At 32.8% G+C, this 24569-nt stretch overlaps 1 protein-coding gene across 2 annotated transcripts in view; it reads right to left on the bottom strand.

Moving 5' to 3' along the window:
* SNTG2 (syntrophin gamma 2) overlaps positions 1-24569 on the bottom strand; it is a 628864-nt gene that overhangs the window by 163048 nt on the left and 441247 nt on the right. For both annotated transcript variants that reach the window (XM_031951163.1, XM_031951164.1), the window contains one exon: positions 7606-7722. In XM_031951163.1, coding sequence (XP_031807023.1) covers positions 7606-7722 — 117 coding nt within the window. The remainder of the gene's footprint in view (positions 1-7605; positions 7723-24569) is intronic.

Raw genomic sequence — 24569 nt, 5'->3', positions numbered from 1 at the left:
CCTTGTTATATATTCTTTTTTGGAAATCAGCCTACCTAAATATAGAGACATATCAGCAGAGACTGACCACTGGTTAACATTTTTTTTCAATAAAATTTTACTAACTTTGCAATTTATAATTAATTTGCAATTTATAATATAATTAACAAAAATTTAATAATTTTTAAATAAAATTTTACTAACTTTGCAATTTATGAAACCATATGAACATGATTGATAAATTAATTATTATAAAATATTTATTTATTTAACAAAAGACAAAGTACTCTGGTAAGTTTTTGGCTTACACACAGGAAAGTGAGATATTCCCTGATGTCACAAAGCTCATATTCTAATAAAAGGAAACAATTGTTTGCTGCAGGGAGAATGATAAAATCAGGTGGGTTGGAAGCTTCAGTTGGCAAAGTGGTATCATGGCCATGGGTCTTTAGAGTACAGAAGCAGGCCACTTCTGCCTTTGAGTAAACCACTTGACCTCAATTTATTCATCAGTAGAATTAGAATGCAAAAGAGTATATCCTCTGAGGTCCATTTTGGTTGTATAATTATGGTCCTATAACTACAGAACTCTGAAGCTTCAGGATCAAGTTAGAAGGTGCTTTACCCTTCTCCCTCCGTTTATTTTATAACTCTAAGAGATTTCTATACCAATAATTAATAGTACATCACCCTACTGTAACAAGAATTATGATGTTTTATTTTGTCTTAAAAGCAGGCTCTTAGGAGTCCTGTGTATATTGATTTATATTACAGATATTAAAATGTGATCACTTCTTATGACTTTATACATTTCTGGGTTATGGGTAATGGATCTCTGAGTTTCAGTGATTCAAGACATTAAGTTGACAAAACCTTTAACTTATAATAACTACTTAAAATTTATTCTGACTTTTCTACTCTAATAACTATTTAATATTTAGTACACATCTGATAAATTGTTATTCTAAGATGTAATGGAAAGAAAATTTGATTTGAAGTCAATGGATCTAGTTTAAAATTCCAGTTTGTTATATGCTACCTGTATGACCTTAGGCAAATTACTTATCTTTTTAGGCCTTGATTTATAATTTCTTTAAATGAAAGATTGGATTATATGATCTTGAAAGTTTCTTTAAGGCTCTAGATTCTGCAATCATATGAAGAGATGGTATGTAAATACCTTTTAAACTCTTAGCCCACAAATCAAGAACTAGTGCTTTTTCTAACTAAGGAAGGAGGTACATCATTATATTTTTTCTAGGTCCACTGATGTATGAAAAAAAAATTCAAGACTAGTTTAAGATATGACCTAAACTATTAAGAATCAAATATTCCTCTGCAAGAATCAATATTGGAGAAAAAACTCAAAATTTCAAATTGGCTCAGATATTTTCATTATTCTATTCCTGTACAATCCTTAGTTTGATTTCTTATCCCTTGAGACTATTAAACCCTGAAGTAAAATGCAGAGCAAGGTGGTTAAATCTCCTTTTCCACATATCACCAAATAAGATATGTATTTATTAATGAGATCCTTTATATACTAGAAAGGGAGGTATGCAATGATATAATAATTCAGGTACAGGCTGGTTGGGATTATGTAAAGGCAGATAATCTGAGTTTATAACAATTTTAAGCCATTTAAGGTATTTATTATACATTATCTCAACTCTTACAAACAACTTTTGAAGTAAATGTTATCATTTCCACTTCACAGATTAAAAAAAAAAAAAGCTAAGATGAAGAGAGAGAAGTAAATTGTCCATGGCTGCCCAGCAAGGAAAAAAAAAATTGAGCTAGAAGCTGATCCCAGATCTTTAAGTTCAGTACTCTATTCACTTCATTGCAAATATTTTTGTACTAAACTTTTATACGATATATAAATGTAATTATTTGATTCTAACACCAGAGTCTCAGATTTACTTATTAAGGTGATAGAATTGTATCTAAAGTTGGGAAAAGAGGCTGGATTAGCTTAAGTACATACAAATTATATACATGCAGGAGGCCACATGACTTAAAGTGCATTAAGGAATAATTGAATCAAAAAATATTTGAAATAAAAGAAGGTACCAAAGGCATGAGAAATGCCTTTATCAAACACAGATTTCAAGTTTGAGGAGAATTCCCGTTAGATTGTGAGATCTTCTAGGTGCTCTCATTTATAAATGACATTGTGTTATATGCACTAAGCTCTGGTCTATTGCAGAGCTACCTGAACAAGATTTAGAACCACTTAGAACTTTGGTTGAACCATGCATATGGGAAAAACCAAGTGGATGAGTAATCATTGCAAATGTCATTGAATAGAGCTCATATATAAATGTGTATCATTTAGATGGGAAGTGCAAATTGAAAGCGAATCAAGTCCAGAAGGAAATAGGAAAAAAGTGGGCCTCTGCCTCTGGGAATTGGCAAATCTGCTTATTATTCCAAACTTTTCCCAAAGGCAAATTCCTATCTTTTTAAAACACTTTTACTCTAAAGGTAGTATGGTTTGATTATAAATTATAAAAAATTAGTCTTCATAGAATTAAAATGATGAAAGTTCAGAAAGTATTAGAACTTTCTAATTAACATATATATATATGTGTGTGTGTGTGTGTGTGTGTGTATATATACATATATAAATCCTTGAATATAAAATGTCATCAAGGAAATATATAATTTAAATTTTTTTTAAAAAGAACACAGGTTATTCCTTCAGTACGCATAACTAATAACTAGTTGGTAACCTATGGGATCTGCTGTTATCTTTGATTTGGGAGAAGGGAAAGAAGGCACTAGCATACTAGATAGATCCTTGTCAACATATAAAAGGGCACACATAATATTTCCACAGGATAGATAGCATAGTGAACTGCATCATTTCAATGAATATCCAAGTCAATGACATAACATATATATTTAAGTCTGATGTGTGTTCTAATTTTATCCTTAGTGCTGCTCCTTGACTTTTCATTGCCCTGTGGGGTAAGAGATAAGGAATAAAGCTAATGAATTATTTACGTGGAAAAAATATTTACAAAATAATTCTCTCCCTCTAGTCCTTGAATACAACTAGGTTTTAAAATTGTTTAAGTACTAATCATAATTACTATAAATTATAGACAATCAAAAAAATAAAGTTGTCCAATATAGCATAATAAGATTAATAGTAATCAGATTTATTCTCTGTTTCATTTATATGTCAAAGGAATATATAGTCAATTGTAGGCACTATTTACAAAAGCCTAAACTTGATCAGAAAGCAATTAATTTTGAAAATAGTTCTTCAATTTATTATTCTGTATAAAATATGTTTTTAATTTTTTTCTCATATTAACAGTGGAAAATTTATTGTTGGGTTAAAGTCTAAAAAGAAATGGATATATTGAAAGCAAGTAAGTACAGACCTAATCATAACTTTCTTTCTCCCACTTCTTCATTTTAAGATCATGAGATTTAGAGGGTGGAAACAGGACTACATTTTGAGTCATAAGAATTCAAGTTGTGACTCTTACAATTACTTTTCCATTCAGAGAAATTTAAAGATAAAAACAAATAAAAAACACCAGAAAACAATAATCCATTTAGCAGATCTTATTTTTACTGAGTATTATAGTCTTGTATGTAACTTGTTAATTTAATGATTGATTTTATTTGCAGATAAATTATTTCCTAGAAATGCCTTGACTTTTGCAGGCATGTTACGTATATATCCCATCTCCCTCTCACTCCTAAAGTGTTGTCTAATTTCAAATGATTTGGAAGAAGGAATTTCTAGAGTTGTCAGAATCCTGACCCTGCTGAACCTTAATAATTCATATGGAATTTTAATGGACAATTCTAGAAAAAAAATTGCAAATTCATAGTTTCATAGATTTACAGCTATGAAGGTCCTTGAAAGAAATTGCGTCAAACCTCTTCCTCATTTTAAAGTGGAGACAACTGAGTTTAGATGAATTGCACAGGATTACACAGATAAGATGGTATTTGTACCTGGATCTTTTTGACACCAAGTTTAGTACTTTACCTAACACCCCATACTATTTGGTCATATTTTCTCAATATCAAAAGGAGACCTAGAAAATTAGAGATTTATTGTGATGTGTTGACTTCTCTTCCCCACCCTCTACTTAATAGTTTTTTATTTTTCCCCCAATTATATGCAAAATAATTTTTAGCATTCATTTTTGAAAGATTTTGAGTTCCATTTTTTTCTCCTTCTCCTTCTCCCCCAGCTCCATGAGAGCAAGAAATCTGATATGTTATATGTATACAATCATATTAAACCTATTTCTACATTAGCCATGTTGTGAAAAAAGAATCAGAGCAAAAGGGAAAAAAAAACATGAGAAAGAAAAAAAAAATGAAAATAATATGCTTCAATCTGCATTCAGACTCAGGATTTCTTTCTCTGGATGTGGATAGGATTGTCCATTGTGAGTTTTTTTGAACTGTCTTGAGAAGAGCTATGTTTATTAAAAATGATCATTGTATAATAACGGTGTTACTATATACAATGTTCTCCTGGTTCACTTCAATAAGCATCAATTCACTTAAGTTTTTCCATTTTTTTTCTGAAACCTGAATACTAATCATTTCATATATAACAATGGTATTCCATTACATTCATGTACCACAATTTGTATTCTCCAGCTGATAAGCATTCCCTCAATTTTCAATTCTTTGCCACCATAAAAGAATTGCAAATATATTTTGTAAATGTGAATCTTTCCCTCTTTTTAAATAATCTCTTTGGGATACAGACTTGGTAGCAGTATTGCTAGATCAAAGGATATACAGTTTTGTAGCCTTTGGGTATAGCTCCAAATTGTTCTTCACAAAGGTTGAATCAGTGTTTCACTTTACCCGCATCCTCTCCAACATTTATCATTTCCCTTTTCTGTCAAGTTAGCCATTCTGTTGATGTGAAGTAGTACTTCAGAGTTGTTTTTATTTACATTTCTTGAATAAATAATGATTTAGAGCATTTTTTCATATGACCATTGAGAACTTTAGTATATTTTTCTGAAAATTGCATGTTCTAGGATTTATTGGACCATTTATCAATTGGGGAATTGATGTGTTGATTTTTCAAGCTGTTGGCATGCCATCAGGTACAGTGAATTAAGAGAAAAATTTCAGATGGGAACTTGGAGGATCATTATAGAATTGAGCTGAAAGGGACTTTAGATATTATCTAAATAAGCTCTTTTATTTTACAATGAAGGAAAATGAGGCACACCAATAAGTGACTTGACTAAAGGAGTACACAGCAAGTTAAGAAGCAGAATCTGCATTTCAGTTTCTTCTGAAAACAACTGGAGAAGATAATAGGTTCAGAAAATCTGGGTTGACATTTTTAAAATGCACATAAATTATTTATTTTTAAACACATACACACACAATCTATATATTATGTATCTCACAGATTTCAAGAAAACTTGTAATACTTAAGGAGCTGTAGAAATATGAATTGAGATTTTTGTTCTTTTAATTGAACATATTTTAGCATGTATTTCATAAGAAGATTACATGGACTATTGAGTTGCCTGTAACTTAAACAGACACCTTGACAGTCATAAAAAGAAATGAAGAAAAAGGCAAATTTCATGCTGTAAAGGCAAAGAAGAGAGGAGTACTTTTTCAAATGCGCCAATCATTTACCAAAGGTTCCAATGTACCCAGTTGTTGTATTGATTTTAGTTCTTCAGTTATTTATTTTTCTTTAATGGAGAGCTACAAAGATATTAATTTCCTAAACTGGATATTACTAAAAAATGCAAAATGCAATTGCACAATCTGCATCCTTTTGGTAGGGCAATCTATTTGTAAGACAGAGTGTTAACTATATAGATGAATACAATTGGTCATTGTTTTAAAATAAGCAAGTAAGGCATGTCATGAATATAGGAAAAACAAAATTTTATATATGTCTTGTCAATTTATTGTGGAGAACACCATATATATTTTTCTCAGTGAAGTTGAATCATCTAGAAATATGGAATTATTGGTACTAGGATAGAATTTTGAAAAATAATTGAAATAATTTCTCACCAAATAGTATTATAAAGATAGAGAGAAGCCCTTATATAAAGAACCACATTTCAACTTTTAGAAAATAAAGAACAACTATGATTCAGGCATATATATTTTAATTTGTTCATTTAGGTATCTATAGCATTTACTTCTTGCTACATTATCTCCAGCTTTGAAAAAAGAAGGAAACCCCCAAATTTCTTAAGTGAAGCCTTTAAATTTTAATGTGTTAGCTAGATTTCTATATGGATACATGTTCTTTTCTTCTTTTCTTTTTTTTTTTTTTTAAACAATTTTAGGTTAAATGTTGAATAATAAAATGGATATTTTCAATCTCTTTTGTTAATAAATGAAATGCTCCAATCTGGGAATAGTTGACAAGTATTGGTTATTGATAAATACTGTCTCAAATGTATAAATAACATTTAATATATACCTTTGCTTTATCAGGTAGCTTGAACTGAGTCTATCAATGTTACTTGATTTAAAAAAAAATCAACGTTTTCTTCTTTTCTATTGCTTTAATAGAGAAGCAAATCTTAAATAGTTGCTATATGATAATCCTTGGATGGGATTCTTTTTAAAGAAATTAATTTATCCTGATCTATTGAGCACACAAAACTTTATTTTAAACAACCTTAATTTATAAAAAATTAGCATATTATTGAGTTCTTTGTCTAAATATCCAAATTCTTACTATGAAAATATCTATACTTTTAGATATAGGCACAGTCTATGTGAAGTTCTATATAGCATTATGACCAAATCCTTCAGCTCGAGATGAAAACTGGATGCTCAGTGAAATTTTCAGGTTCTATCCCAAATTCTATACAATTGTTTTTCTTAATATCTCATTTACTCAACTCTAAAATGTTAATTTGGTAATTATTATTTAACAATAAATCAAGGGAAAAGGCGGGATATGATTAAAAAGGCCCTTTAAGACTATCTTGAATATGTAATCCAGACTTGTGACAGCTATGACTATTCTTGTTCTACCTCTTTGTGACTCTGCTTCCTATTTTATAATAAATAGCCTTGTTAAATATGCTGAGACTGCAAGGCTCTTTGAAAAATGAGAGTCCTGACAAGTATTTGGATAGTTTAAAATGCACAGAATATAAATGTCAATCTCTCTTATGGGGACTAAATAATATGAATTTATTATCTATAGACACATTTTTTTTTTTTAAAAAGATGCCTGGTAAGAAGAAATTTCAGACCCAAGAAGAATGGGTTAAGTCAGAAAGTATGTCTTTACCATATAGTGAGTCCCTTGAGTTATCATATTCTTCTAAATTCCACTACCACATTTTACATTTAGATTGATTTTCTATTAATTGTTTCTAGTGAGAGTAAAGAGATAATTTATATATAATTTCATTGGGCAAAATAAGGAAGTAAAAATGTTCATCAATGAGGAGTGTATTTTTAAGTCAATCTACTAAAAGACAATGAGTTCATTTTGGGATCTCCAAAAGAGAAGCCAAATGCTGATTTAGCTGGAGTCATGCCTTCCCCTTCAATCAATTTGATCATTGCTTCTAATATAACCAACTGTATCAACAATCTATTGCTTACTGGATGCAAATATATTCTTACCGGTGGAGTGCTGAAAATGTAGAAGGATGAACCTTTCAGGGCCAGGAACTTGTGTTTGAAGGGTTGAGATGAATCAGTTCCCTGGGGCCTTTCATTTACCCACCCCATATGTATAACCTGCAAAAGAAAACCTTTGAAAATTAAAAATCAAGCCTTATTATCAGCACATGTTAAAGAAGTAAAAATAGCAAAATTATCAACTATCCTCAAACAATATTTGCACATTTAAAAACATATTAATTTCAGAGACTGAATAATACAGCCCAATTTTCCAATCAAAATTTCCTATACTTCATAAGGGTATATAATCTTGAGGGACACTTCTAAAATTCAAGATTAGTTTGTCTTAACTATGTATGTTTTCACCAATATCTAAAAGTGATATACCTGAAAAGTCTAGACTTCCTTTATTGATTATGTTGGATTTTCTATATAAAGGTTAACATAATTTGTGTTAGATTCTATCAGCACCAGCTAGAGACATATTGAAAAAAGATTTTGCTCTTTAGATTTTTTCTCAGCATTTCTAAGGTAACTATTTACATTTTAAGTTTGCAGTCAATCATAGAGAAGGGGTCAAATAAGGTAAAACTGATTAATTGTTGTCTTTATAATGTAACTATATTGAAATTAAATAAAGTTTCAGTGTTAAAATTTACAATATGAACTTGATACTATGCCAATAAATTGGTTTTTAACTAATTACATAACATGTTTTTCACTAGTATTGAATGGACCTTCCTTAAATATTACAAACACATATAATGAAATACCAGTAACAATTGACATTATAAAAATTAAATTTAAAATGTTTTTTGAAATTTTTAGAGAACGGAAAGACATTCAAGTCTGAATGTCACTACTAATGGTATAAACTCAGGCAATTCACATAAACTCTTTGAGCCTTATTTTTTTATTTGTAAAATGAGACAAAATTTGAACTACTTATGAGGATCAAATGAGATAAAATATGTAATGTGATCTGTAAATTAAACTACAATGTAGGACTATTATTGTTATTTCTTTCTATGGCTCTACCCTATAGATTTTGTTAGGTCAGGTGCATTATTAATATAGCACTGAATTATATTATAATAGCATATGCTGGCATTGAAAGGAGGTATATACTTTAATACTTTGAAGACCCATAATTTCTTCTTCAATATGGCATTCTGGCCATTGATACAGATCACAACTTCTGTCTGACTTGGTATCTGATATTGAAGATTTTCTATGTTCAAGAACTATTAACAAACTGAAGTCAATATAATGATGAGCCTCTGTAAACCTAGCTAACATTTCCTTCCTGATACAGATATAGAATCAATCCATTGCTAAGGCCACATATCTTTTCATGTTTGTAGGATTTCTTTAGCATTTATATCTTGGCAAAGTCTTTAGCAAGGGGATCACTTCCATACCATTTAGAAATTTAGAAGATAATTTTATTAAAGGTATATTAACTAAAAATATTAAAAGAACATTTCATTTATAGATGTCTATATCTCTATACATATTTAGGTGTTTTTATATATGCTTCACAGTGCTTTACATAAGCCATGTTTAATACATGATTATTGATTTCAATTCCATTCTAAATCAATCAATGTCTTAAAAATAATTGGCTAACTTGATAACCATTAGACTGGATGTAGAAATTAAAATGTAGAGAATGCAATTGCATTTACAGTTTTATTCACTTTTCTACTTTCCAACATTATTAGTATTCATAATCTTGACTCAAATAGATTGAAAGTGGCAGAAATAATATATGGAAAACAGATAGCTAGGTGGCACAGAATGTTAGACTGAATCATGAAAAATAGCTCAAATTATGCCTTGCACACTTACTAGCTAAGCAAATTATCTAACATATCTTTAGTTTAGATTCTTTATCTCTAAAATTAGGATAAAAGTAACACCTACCACTCAGTGTTGTGAGAATGAAAGGAGATAACATATGTAAATCACTGTGAAAACTTTATTGTCTTATATACATTATTTACATAGAATTTCTGTTCTCATTATCCCCCTTTCCTGGTAAGTACGATAACAGTACAAATAGATCCTCTTAGTATCTCTCCTCCATCATCTTTTTATGTCACCTGCATTGTCTTAAATGAAGTATGCATAAATGGGCAAACCAATAAGAGACTTGTAAACTGATGACACTGCAAAAATGCTTGTGGAATTCTAGACCATTTTTTAAAATTTCATTTTAAATTTGTCCAGTGATTTTGATAATTTCATATGCTTATTGTGAACTAGGAATTATTATTGTCCAAGGGTTGCTAGTACTCATTCACAACTCCACTTAGAATACCATTTTAATTTTATTGAATGGGATTTGAATGCCACAGAACTCATAGGTCATTATTCAAGATCCTGTGAATCCTTTGCTGGAAAGAAAACTATGCCATTAATATGTAAGAGAGTATATTCATGCATTGAGCAGAGGATAGGACAAGGTAATCTCTTATGGTGACTTATAACTATAAGATTTCATGAAAGGAAGCTGGCTGAAGAGCAAGGATGACCTGAGCTCAGTTCTTATCTCTGACACACCATAAGACTTCTACGTATTCTAAGCAATTCCTGAAGACTGTAACTTGCAGAGATGGATATATGTTCTGGTAGAGAGTTCCTTCATCCATATAGCAAAGAAAATATATAGCTAAGTTGATAATCCTATGTAAACTCATGACTGATTGACTAAACTGCTTATGTGATGCTTAAAAACCATGGTGCAATAGTTTTGGTAATAAGATTTTGCATTTTTACTTAGATTCTGTCACTCTATCAACTTTGAGCAAAGCAAAGCATGTCACATCTTGAAGACTATTTCTTCTTCTGTAAAATGTAATTAGGCTATTGGGAACTAAGTATTTATTAAGAACCTATTATGTGCCAGGTAGTGCCAGTAAGCTCTCTGGATACATAGAAAGGTAAAACAAAATACACTTCCCCCCAGAATTCCGTTTTCAAGGTGGTCATCTTTTAATGGGAGGAAGGAAGGGGGCAAGAAAGAAAGAAGGAAAGAAGGAAGGAAGCAGAAAGGAAGAAAGAAATCAAGAACAAAGAAAGGAGAGAAAGCAGGAAGGAGGAAGAAAGGAAGGAGTGAATGAAAAAGGGAGTAGGAAGGAAGAAAGTAGAAAAGGAAGGAAAAAAGTAGAAAAGAAAGAAAATAGGAAGAAGGAAAGAGACAAGAAAGAATGCAAAAGGAAGAAAGCAAGAAGGAAGGAAAAAAAGGAAGAAAAAAATAAGGTTTTATTATATTATTTGTTTCTCACAACTACCCCCATGAGTCAAGTGCAATTATCATTCCCATTTACTGACTGAGGCAGATAGCACTTAAGTGACTTACCCAGGGTCTAGAACCAGAATATATGAGTCTGGATTTGAACTCGGGTCTTCCTTATACTAATCCCACTGCTAAATCTAGTGAGTCATTTAGTAATCTTGAAAAGGGAAGAAAACATGCAAACATCTCTGCACAAATAACATATGGATAATATAAACTGGGGATAGAATAACAAAGGGAAGTAATTATGATTAAGGCCTATAGAAAAAAAAAATTCTTGATGGAACTTCACCTGAGACTTAAAAGAAGACAGGAAAATTAGGATCCAGAGATGAGGAGAGAGAGAATTTTAGGTTTGGGGGAACAGCAGAATTCATGGGTGGAATGGTCCTATGCAAGGAGCAGTAAGGAGGCTAGCATCATTGGTTACTGAATACATGGAGGGGACTAAGTTAGAGAAAACTGGAAGGGGAATAGATTACAAAGGACTTTAAATGAACAGATATTTTAATATTTGATCTTGTAGATTATAAGTGCCAACAGATATTTTAATATTTGATCTTGTAGGTTATAAGTGCCATCAGAGATCATTAAATGAGAGGATAACATGATCAAACTTCACCTTTAGAAAGATCAATTTGGTGGCTGAATGGAGTTGTATGGATCTTCTGCCTCCCTTGGGAAGAAGTGAAATGACATTCCATTGTGAACCACTCTCCTACTCGAAGATGAAGGGAGAAAATACTATTCCATCCCATCAGGACTCCTGCCTGACCTCTTGTTTCCCTTGACATGAGAAGAATCATCATTTCATCAAGCTTCAGTTTCCTACATTTCAGGCAAAAAGAAAAACACCTTCCTATCAACCTTGTCTCCTATCTTGAAATAAGCGGAATGACAGTACCTTCAGCTCCCAAAACTTGTTCCCTAACCTGAATTATATAACTCTTCTAGCCTGAAGAACATAAGCGAGTTCCTATACCCATGGACAATGAAAAACAATCTACATTTATTCCTCAATGATTAATAAGCTTTACTCTCCTACTTCCCAGTCTGGTCATATATTCTCCATTCCAGTGATTCTGAATGCCTAAATTTCATCACTCAAACTTGGTTTTCAATCTCTTACAGCCTGATCTCTTATTCTCATTCCCATCAATGCAATCCACAGCTAGCAGGCCAGGAGTAGCAGGCATACTCCTTCCTCTGTGCTCTCTGGAATGCCTAATCCATAGATAGCAAACTTGGCTTTCATATTAATTTTTCCCCCCCTTTCCTACTTCTTCCATTTTCTGGAGTTTAGGAGACTGACTCTCTTCTAAATGACACAGCCTCCCTGATGTACCTTTCCTGCACTGGCTGCACTTTCATTTATTCCCCCAATTTATTGATCCCCATTACCACATCCATGTTCTACTTTTACTCTCATTCCTCAGAACCTCCTTTCCTTTGAGGTTCACTAGATCCAAATCTACTTCTTAATAATAAATCTAATTGTTATTATATTGAATTTTAGGCCAGTATTTTCTTTTCTCAATGAGTTTGGTATCTGGCTCAGATTCTTTTGCTTTTTAATTTTTACCCTTAGCTTTCATACATAGGAAACTTCAATAGATTCACGGATATTCTCTCAAATACCCTAACTTCCCAGTTCCTCAATTTATTCATGTCACATGACTTACTCCTCACCTCACTCACCTCAGCCACATATAAATATGTTTATATCCTTGAATTGCCATTATCAATAAGTGAATTATTTCCATATTCATGAACTCTGAAATTTCCTTATACCCAAACATAATCTATTGTTATTCTAACACTCTCTCTGCCTTGTAAACCTAAACTCCATTTTTCAAATATACTGTAGCCCTCAATCCCACAGTACTTTAGTTCTTTTACTGGTCATTTCCCCATGTACATTCTCCTCCATTCCCCTTTGCAAACTAGTTCATCTCTTTTTCTCCTCTTCATTTCCTGGTTCCCTTATTGTATTGCTAATTTTGCTCTGCCAAATGTCAGCTTGGATTAATTAATATCTTGTCTACCATAGTAGCTCTTTCAAATTTTTTTTTACCCCTCTAAACCAATATTGCTTTCTCTCCTCTTAATCATATATTTTAAAATTTTAATTATCACAGTATTATTTCAGCACAATTATATATACAACTTATTTAGCTATTCCTTGTTTGTTGGTCATCCCCTCTGCTACCACAAAAAAGGAAACACAAATATAGAACATATAGGTTCTTTGCCTTTTCCCCGATTGACTTTGGAAATAGACCTAATAATGATATTGCTGGGTCAAAGGGCATACACAATTTTATAACTCAGCATCATTTCACATTGATCTTCAAAATGATTGGATCAATTTGCAGTTTCACCAACAGAATATAAGTGTTCAATTTGACTCAATCTTAATGAAAAAATTGAGGCCATTTTCAAAGAGCTTCCTTTTCTCTCCTCTTCTTCTCACATCACTCAGATACTTTCTGCAATCATCTCTTCCTTCAACCCTGTATGATGTAATATGATAATCATTTTTGAAAAAGTAAACACTTTTACATGTACAAGATAACCCATTCTATCTTCTATTCTCTACCAGATTGAGTACATCAACTATTACCTCCATATTCTCAATTACCTTCAGTTTCTTTTTGTTTATTCTTCCCTATTTCCTGCAAATATGTTCATGTCTCCTTGATTCTGGGGGAAAAAACAAAAAAGTAACAACTTGCTTGATTCATCCATTCATGCTAACGTGCCACATCTCTCCTGCTTTTTGTGGCTAAATGCTTTGAAAAAGCCATTTCTAATTACATTATTTCTCACTCTCTTATTTCTTGATAGTCTCTTAGAACCTTATTGTTCAGCTCAAACCAAACACAACCTCACTCTTCAACTGCTAATGATTAGTTAGTTGCCAAATCTAATGGTCTTTTCTCAATTCTCTTCCTTTTTGACCTCTTAAAAGGAAGGCACTGCTTATCACTCTTTTCTCCTTGATACTCTTCCTCCCCCGCTCTCTATGTTTCCAAGACACTATTCTCTTCCACTTCTTTCCTACTTATCTGGCACTCCTTCCCAGTTTCCTTTTTGGATATTCATTAAAGTCATATTCAAAAACTGTGGGTGTCCCATAGGGCTCTGTGCTGAAATTCTATTCCTTTGTTGATCTCATTAGGTCCCATTAATTCAATTTTCATTTTAATGCTGATGATTCTGAAATCTACTTATGTAGCCTTAACCTCTTTGTTGACTTCCCGTCTCCAATCTTCTGTTGCATATTGGAAATCTAGAACTAGATGTCTGATAACAACTTAAATTCATCATGTCCTAAACTGAACTCAGTTATTTTCTGTTCAATACCTTCTCCTCTTTCTAATTTCTCTATTACTTTATCCTCAAACTCCCAGTCACCCAGATATGCATTCTGAGTGCCATTCTCAACTTCTTGCCTTCTCTCATTCTTTATATAAAATCTTTTGACAAGGCCTTTTAATGTTACCATTGTAACATCTCTTCTACATGATGCCTTCTCTCCTCTGACATTGCCACTACTCTGCTCATACTCATAATTTGATGTCTGAAATATTGCAACAGCCTTTTGCTTGTTATCCTTTGCCACAAGTTTTTTTTTTTTCCTCCCCATTTCAGTCCATCCTCTACTCAGTTGTCAAAGTGAACTCCTTAAAGTATTGGTCTGACCCTGTTATCCTCTTATTCAATAAATTATATTTCTTCTCCATCTCCTTCAGTAACAAATATAAAATTTTCTGTTTGGTATTCCAGGTTCCTTCCAGATGTTTTAGACTGTATGTTCTCTCATGTATTTTGTAATTCAGTGAAATTGACTTCCTTGGTGCTTCTTGAACAAGACAGTCTACCTTCTGACTTCAGGCATTTTCATTGGTTGTCTTTTATCCCTGGAATGTACATAATCTCTTCTCTTCTCTTCTCTTCTCTTCTCTTCTCTTCCCTTCCCTTCCCTTCCCTTCCCTTCCCTTCCCTTCCCTTCCCTTCCCTTCCCTTCCCTTCCCTTCCCTTCTCTTCTCTTCTCTTCTCTTCTCTTCTCTTCTCTTCTCTTCTCTTCTCTTCTCTTCTCTTCTCTTCTCTTCTCTTCTTTCTTTCCTTCTCCTGTCTTTTCTTCCCTTTTTTTCTTTCCCTTTTATATTTCCTTTCCTTATATATTTTGTTTGAACATTAGATTTTAAGCTCCTTAAGAGTGGCTACTCACTTTTGCATTTTTTTCTATTCCTAGTCCTTAGCACAATTCTAAGCTCATAAAAGTTAACTGACTGAATAGAGTTTGAACTGTAAGGGAAAGATTTGAGGCTGGGACACCAACCTCGGTATGAAATGATGAAGACCTGCATCAAGATGGTCATTTTTAGATAAGAGAAGGAGATGGAGATATTTGGAAGGTAAAAATAAGAGGATTTGACAATTGATTACATATTAGAAATGGAGAACAAAGAAGTAAGGGCAACTGAGAGTATAGTTGGATAAGAATTGCAAAGTTAGGAAGAGTGGAAAAATTTGAGAGATAAATAAACAAAGAGGTATATTTGGTCTAAATGATCTTTGAGTTCCCTATAAGTTCTAAGTTTATGATTCTAGGAAATTTTTTCCCTATTGATATAAAAAAGTATATATTCTTGAAACATGCATAATTAACTGCTAGAATAAAATCTTCATTATTTTTTTATTCAGTGTGTTATAATCAGTAGTTAAAAGCAGCATTAAGGACTTTATCTGAAGGATGCTTAATCAGAATGGAAATGAGCTGGTTATATATGGGAAGTTAATATATGACAGTCATTGAAAGGGGTATCACATGGTTTTCTTTGAGAATTAACTAATTGACAGGCATTGAAAGGTGTACCTATATGGAAGAAGGAACAGTTGAGTATCTTTATTAAAGATTTATTATGTTTTATTATTATTAAGATTTAAGTGTAAGAGATATAAATGCAAGCAAATAAGAAAGCAAATACAGTAAGACTGTACCTAGTATAAAAGAGCTTACATTCTAAACTGGATAAGAAAAGGACTGAGCTCAAAATACAAGAAAAATCACAATACATTTGTATTATTTAAATTATGTACATATGTTTTATATATATAATTTTATACATGTACATGTTTTCATATTAATTTTTGCTATTGCAATTTAGATTATGCTATTAAAATTTTATGCTTTGAACTGAGATTCAAATGAACAGTTGTTTTAATCATGAAAATACTGAATTCATGATCTACCCCATAATGGACAGTGTAGTTTATTATTTAAAGGAGAACTTACTTTTAAGCTCAGAATCACTGAAACTATGTTGAATTCTGAACTTTATATGTTGTGAAAAAACAAGTTAAGTAAAGTAATTTTTGCCTTATAAATGTCTCAACTACATGAAGACAGATGATGTATAAAAGTAATGAAAAATGAGAAGATTTGTTTCTAATCTATGATCATATTAAAATTAATTTTACATACACATATGCAAATATAAATGTTTCTATGTTATATGAAAAATATTTTGTTAAGATTTTCCAAACTAAATTATGGCTATGGGAGATTCTAAGACTACACAGTTAATAGCAAGTAATTTCTTTTTGTAATACCAAGTTGTGAAACTTAATGAGCTGAATTATGTTACAGGAAAACCAGGCATTTATGAACACTCAGGCTTCTTTTTCTATTCATTTTATTATTCTCTTCTCTTTCAGGATTGCATTTTTATTGTGAGTTGATATGTTAATGACTAGTATGTAATGCTGCAGGTAGAACAATAATGTTACCATTTTGTCATATAACTAATTTTTAAGTAAAACAAAACATTCAAATGTATTTTTTTCTAATTATAACAAAGATAAACATGTCCTATTTCATATTTTGTGGAAGTTGTTTGGAAGTTCTTATTTTCACTGATCATATTTTTTTCTCATGCCTCTAGGATTTCAAGCCTATCAAGGGTAAGGATTTAGATGCTGATTTAAGTCTTAAACTTTGGCCACAACTTATTTAACAATCACCAGCAGGCAAAATAAGGTGACTATTTCTCCTAAGAAATTTGCCATATTCTATTAACTGAGAGTCTATCAAATCTTTATTCAGTTGACAATCTGAATAAAGTTTTTATTCAGATTGTCAAGTTGGTAGGGAAGGGGTGGGACCCAAATTATAGTAATTGATGGAGTGACACCTTTTCTCCAACTTTACAGGTTTAACATGACAATGTTATCACTAATCACAACATTAAAGTTTCCATTGGTGAGAAGTTCTAGGAGGTTAAAATTTTTTTATGTTTATGTACAATTAAAATAATAAAGCTCATCCTATTGGAAATTCAAAATATTTAGATTTTGACAGGTGATATGATGGGGAAATTATTGTGGGTTCCATATTTTCCATGTAGCTCCCCATCTTTTAATCCTTTCTCCCCACTTTCTCTCCACTGAATACTTATTTTCAAATATATCAAATTTCTACAATATTGTCATGCAATTGCTTTTTGATTCACCACAGGGAATTGAATGGTAAACCTTCTTGGACTTAATTTTTAATCTTATACAGTTTCCTAAGTCTCTAGGACTAAATTTTTTTTTAGTGACTTGATCACAGCCATATATCTATGAAGTATCTGATGGATGGAAAATTTATACTCAGGAGGACAAGATCAGCACCCTATCCACTATGAAACCTTGTTTCAAAGAGTTGCACAATAATTACATTGTTGCATAATTTAAATATGGAAATAATGTAATTCATAGAATATAATGTAAATTCCATACTCTGATGGAATTTACAATCTAAAATGGTTGGGAACAGAAATGTATAGTATATACATGTAGCAGAAAAACACTACATTAAAAAATGAATAGAATAGTCTATTCATACTTGAGATGATGAATGGAGAAGTAAGGCCTTTACTGGGAATAGAGATTGCTGATGCAATAGGAGCTCTATGTCCATAAATATTATAAAAAGAGAATGTAGTTGTGTATTCATAAGGATGTATGTATGTTACTAAGTTATCTGATCTATTAATAAATTACACTAAAGAAAAAGTGCCCAAGGTCGAAGACCATGATGACAGCATTAATTTCTGAAGTGGTTAAACCCTGGTATAATAAATTAAGGTTATCCTTCTAGTAATAAGCAAAAACCAGGTGGGATTTTCACTTGCTAATTAATAGATTCATATGATCTACTTTTCTTTTAGCAGTATGCTGCTATTTATTGAGTAGTAACAATAGTGAGACAACAATTTTATTTCTGATGAATGATATTTATACCTTCACTACAAACCCAAAAAACAATAATAATAGAATTCTAATTCTATTAGATAGATTGCATAGATAAATACTAGATAAATAAATAAATAGAATGCAGATGAGAAAATGTACTCAGGAAATTAAGGCAATCACTTGGACTTTTTTATACACTACAGAACAGTATGATGAGCACAGGACAAAGAAAAGAAGTTTTCACTGTACTAAGTCTAGGGATATTTGAGAATGGTGAGCCTACTTTTATTTGATGGTGATCAAGAAAAGCTTCAAGGAGAAAATAACTAGGCTAAGCCTTTAAGACAGAGAGTACTCTGGTAAGAATAAGTAAAGTGTGATTGTATTCCAGATCAAGGTCATACTTATGCTAAAACATGACAGTAGGAGACTGCATGATAATTTTGTTTAAGACATAAAATGTTTGAAAGAGACTAGTATAAAATAAGTCAGGAAACAGATTGTGGAACACATAAAATATCAGTCTAAGGAAGTGGAAGCCATCAAAGTTTTCTGAACAGAAGAATAACACAGAAGAACCTGTATGTTAAAGTGAAATGGGGGTATAGCTGAGCCCCCTAAAGTTCTCTTTTAGGTAGTATAGTTTATGGAGAAAGATTTAAGTTTAAATCTGACATCAGACATTTACTAGCTATGTAACCCTGGGCAAGTCATCTAACCTCTGTTTGCTTAAGTTTCCTCAATATCATAAAATAATACCAATCTTGCAGAGTCATTGTGACAAATGAAATGATATGTGTAAAAGTGCTTATAAGAATTTCTGACACATACTAGGAGCTATATAAATACTTAGTTCCTTCCTTTTTCCTTCCTATTTCATTAATAACATTCATATTCTCAAGGACCTGCTCCCTTGCTTCTCTATTTCAGACCAGATGCAGAGTAATCTTGTCACATAATCTCCTTCCTCAAAAAAGTTTTATTATATCACTCATGTTTACTGGGTAAAATAGGAATCCTCTAGACATTCAAGATGCCCTTATCCAGCTCCACCTACCTCTCTAACCTTATCTTCCAGCACATCCTTTTCTGCTTTTACTTTCTGAATAAGCCAAATTGGATGATTTTGTTTCCTTGATTCCACCTTGTTCCCTATTACTGGAATAGACTTGCATCATGGCCTACCTCTTCAAATTGATTTCAATTCTTCCTTCAAGGCCATCTCTGGTGCTACCTCCTCTGATCTTCCAGCTGCAAGTGATTCTTCCTTATTTGAGTCTAAGACCATGCCTAACAACAATAGCAAAAACAGCGATAATAGTAGAAGCAGTAGCAACGGACATTTATACAGCTCTTTAAGGTTTTTAAAGTATATTACACATTATATCATTTGATCCTGTGAGGTAGAAGCTTTTATTAACTTCTATACACATGCAGAAATGGAGGCCAGAGAAGATTAAAATTCTTGTTTAGAGTCACACATTGATTAATGGTAAGGACATTATCCTAGAGAAATAGGATGGATATTTCCATAGCATTCTCAACAGACTGTCATCAATCAATTTTGAAGCCATTGACCATTAAACTCAGGCTGAAGTCAATTCCTCTCTAGCTGAAGTTCCAACTGAAGAAGAAGTTTTGAATGACATTAGTTTCCTTTCATATAGCAAAGCTCCTGGTACTAGTTCTATTTCAGCTGAAATTTACAAGGTGGGGGTGAGAGTCCATTGCTCATACAAAAGTTGACTGAAATTTTTTGGATTATATGGCAAGAGGAGATTATCCCTTAGGAGTTCAAAGATGCCTCCATTGTCCATATTTATAAAGGTAAAGGGAATAGATTGTTTTGTGATAGTCACAAAGAGGTTTCTCTTTTAGTCATTGCTGGCAAGATTTTTGCCAGAGTCGTCATTAATAGGGTGTTCCTTCACCTGGAAGAAGGTTATTTACCCAAGAGCCAGTGAGGCTTCAGAAGGAATTGAAGAACAGTCAATATGGTATTTGTTGCTTGACAATTCCAGGATAAATGCCAGAAGCAGGACAGAGGTCTGTATACAATGTTTGTAGAGCTGACCAAGGCTTTTGATACTGTCAGTCATGAGGCCTTAAGGAAAATTGTGTCAAAATTTGATTGCCCAGAATGTTCATCAGTATTATACATTAATTTCACAATGGCATGCTTGCCTGGAATCCCAGTCACTAATGGAATGAAATAAGATCATGTGCTTGTTTTAATGCTTTTCAGTATGATGTTTTCAGCCATATTGTAAAACTCCTTCAATAAGTTGAACATAGCATTAAGGTCAGTTATCACACTAATGGTAAATTCTTCAGCTTGAAAAGTTCACAAGCCAAAACTAAAGTGGAGGGCATGTTGGTGCATGACTTTTGGTTCACAGATGATTTTGCACTCAATACAGCCTCTGAAACTGAGATGCAATGCAGTATGGATTGATTCTCTGCTATTTGTACTAATATATTGGCCTAACAATTAATACCAAGAAAATATAAGTACTTCTTCAGACAGCACAACACTATCCATCTATGAAATCACCAATTACAGCAAATGAAAAAGTTATGAATACTGTGGATAAGTTCACTCATGGCAGTATACTTTCCAGGGATGTATACATTAAAAATGAGACTGAAGCATTCATTTCCAGAGCTAGCTCATAGTTTAGGAGGCTTCAAAAGAAAATATGGGAGAGAAGAGGTACTAGATCAACTATCAAATGAAGGGTCTATAGAATCCTTGTGCTGATCTCATTGTTTTATGCCTGTGAAACTTGGATAGTATAACAGTGCCATAGCAGAAAATTGGATTGCTTTCATTTGAATTTTCTTTGGAAGATACTGAAGATCACCTAGCAGGATAAGATACTAGACACATAAACTAAACTGCCAAGCATCAAATTCTGCTGCAAAAAGTAAAACTCTCTGTCAATGCCAAGCATATACTTGTCAAAAAAGATGATTTTCTCAAGTATTCACAAAGGATAAGCTTACATGGTGATCAAAGAAAAGCAATATGAGGACATTCTCAAGATCTCTCTTAAGAAATTTAGAATTGATATATGACATGGGAGACACTGGCAGAGGTCCTCCCCTCCCAGTATGGTGTGCCCTTACCAAAGAAAGCACTGTACTCCATTAGCAAGGGAGAATTGAAGTAGTTCAAAAGATGTGAAAAATTAGAGAATCCATTTGAAATATTCACATGGATTATTTGTGCTTGACTTGTGGGTAGCATTATGAACTTGCATTGGTCTGATCAGCCACAGCTGGACACATTATATCTTGATTCTAACATAGTGATGGCATTATGGTCCTTGTCAGGGCCATTTCCAGGATCTTGATCTATATCTTGCCACTGGACCTAGATGGCTCTAGAGAGAAAAGTGAGACTGGTGACATTACACAGCCCTCCCTTACTCAAATCCAATTCACTTATATGTCATGGTATCACCTCGTTGTGTCATGGTCCTCTTTGAGAATGAAAGACAAACAATAAACAACAACAGCAACAGGAATGAAAGACAACAACCAACCAACCGAGCAATTAGACTCACACAATTAATAAGAGAATGGAATTCAAGTTTTCCTATACTATTCACTGTGCATCCTAGATGATCAGGGGCTTAATTATTTTAAACCTTGAATTTTTAGCATCTTTGCAAAAGTCTTCCCCTCTCTATGAAGTCACAAATCTTTTTGGGCCAGAGGATACACAGAGAAACACAAACAAAATTTATTTATTCTTTGAGCATAGCATAGATCTTTTCAGCTTTTTAGATACTTAAAAATGTTTGCTGAATTTAATTGAAAGGTAAGTCTGCATTATCTTGGGACATTTCTTTAAAAAAATTCCCAGAATTTACAAAGGATAGATTAAGGAAAGGGGACCTTTTATAATATAAAGACACAAACATAAGACTCATAAATTTAATGTTAGAAATATTGTATTTTATTGGTATGCCTTCATAAAAGTTGACTTATGTTCACACAATGGAGAATCCCTAGGGCTTTCATATTTTCCAAATTACATCTTCAGATAGGCAGATTATTTTATTTTTATAATAGCGTATTTAAAGTACATTCTCAGGCAGAGCCAAGATGGTGGAGAAGACACATGTGTCATTCTAAGCTCCTCTTCTACCCTCACTACTAATTATCAAATTCAGCCTCAGAAATAGTGCTTGACTGCTAAAATCCACGAATATTGGGAGTACAACAAATTACCAGCTGAAGATAATCTGAAAGATTGCCAGAAAAGGTTTGTTCTAATCACAGGGAGAAGGCCAGTGCAGGCAGGGAAATAGAATGCAGAGGCTAGCTCTGCATTGAGTGAATGGGGCAGGGGTGGTCTTTATGAGTAGAGATTTCGCAGGGAGGACTCTACCACAGGTTGGCTGCTCTGCTTTGGTTGCAAAGCAGTAGATCATCAGAGAAGTTACAAAAAGGCCAAAGGTACAGTGTACTCCAAAAAATGCCCAAATTTAACAGGATCTGGTTACACCCACCCAGAACCTGAAGTGACTCAGCACAGACCACAGCACAGCTGTGCATCCCCATTCTGTAGCACAGGGCTTTTGCCTGTGGCAGCCACACATTTGCACAGCAGGAGGTCTCTGCCCGGGGCAGTAGAACTTTGGCAGCATGCTTCCCAGGGCAGAAACACTTCTGGTGCGGGGCTCTTCTCAGGGCACTTTTGCAGCTCAGCTATCTTAGCAACTCGTTTGTAGGACAGTTACTGTCCATAAATCTATCCCTGCTCTGCAGAGGAAACTGGTAACCTCCTTACCCTTAAGGCAGACCCTAAGACCTTTTTAAAAATGAGTAAAAAAGCCAAGCTTACACTAGCCATCAATAGCTTCTATACAGAAAGAGAGCAGGTTTTCAACCCCAGGAGACTAATAGCAGATAGTCTCCAGACAAAACCCCAAAGGGGGATGTAACATTGTCCCCATCACACAAGGCTCTCCTAGAAGAAATTATAAAAGCTCTTAAAAGAGAGCTAGAAAAACAATGGGGAAAGGAAAGAGAAGCTCTGCAAGAGAGTTCAGAAAATGCATATAATTCACTTAAAGAAAAATTTGATAAAGTGGAAAAAGAAAACAACTTCCTGAAATGTGAATTGGAAAAAGGTAAAGAACTCCCCAGGAAACAGAATTTGTGAATTGGAAAAGCTAAAGAACTCTCAGGAAAGTAGGATTTGTGAATTGGAAACAAAAATAACTCAATAAAAAAAATAGTGAAATGGAAAAAAAATTCCATAGAGCAAAACAACTTATTTAAAAACTCAATTGGATATATACAAAAGAAGTAAAAAAAAAAGCTAATAGAGAAAATAACTCATCAAAAATCAGAACTGAACAATTAGAAATGAATGATTCATTGAGACTTCAAGAATCAGTCAAGGAAAATTAAAAAAAATGAAAAAATAGAAAAAATGTTAAATACAACAGATCTGGAAAATAGATCTAGGAGAGATAATCTGAGGATTATTGGACTTCCTGAAAATAATGATGAAAAAAGAGTATAGACACTATTTTACAGAAAATCATCAAAGAGAACTGTCCAGATGTAATAGAATCAGAAGATAAAATAGGCATTGAAAGAATTCATCGAACACCTTCTGAAGAAGACCATAAAATAAAAACTCCAAGGAATATTGTGGCTAAATTTCAGAACTATCAGATTAAGGGAAAATATTACAAGCAGCCAGGAAAAAACAATTCAAATACTGAGGAGCTACAATAAGGATCATTCAGGATCTAGCTGTTTCCATATTAAAGGATCAAGGGGCAGGCAATCTGATACTCTGAAAGGCAAAAGAACTTGGAATGCAGCCAAAAATAAACTACCTAAGTAAGGTGAGCATTTTTTCCCAGGGAAGAAGATGGACATTTAATTAGGTAGATGAATTCCATTTGTTTCTAATGAAAAAAAAAAAAAAACAGCACTAACTAAAAAAAAAAAAAAAATTGACCTCCAACTATTAGACTCAAGAGAAGCAGAAAAAGGTAAAAAGAACTTTTGAGAACTATTTCTGATATGAACATACATAAAGAATGCATGTATAATTTGATTTTACTGATGTAAAATAAAATAGAGAGAAGTAGAAATGGAAAGGGGATAATACCAGAAAAAGAGAAAAGGGGAGATAAAAAGAGGGAAAGTACATCCCACGAAGAGGCAAAGCAAACCTATCATATCTGAGGGAATTTAGAGAGAGGGAGGAACATTGTGTGAATCTTACTTTCATCAGATTTGGCTCAAAGAGAAAATAATTGACATATTTGGTTTACAGAGAAACTTCTCTCGCCTCATTAAAAAGTGGGAGAGGAAAAGGGAAAAGGAAAAGAGTAATAAGGGAAAGGTATAAGAAAGGGGAAGGGATTCAAAGTGGGTGGAAGGG

The sequence above is a fragment of the Sarcophilus harrisii genome, chromosome 2, assembly GCF_902635505.1.
Source record: "Sarcophilus harrisii chromosome 2, mSarHar1.11, whole genome shotgun sequence".
Taxonomy (NCBI): Eukaryota; Metazoa; Chordata; class Mammalia; order Dasyuromorphia; family Dasyuridae; genus Sarcophilus; species Sarcophilus harrisii.
Note: the sequence above shows the minus strand (reverse complement) of the source record. Positions and strands in the feature narration are given on the sequence as shown.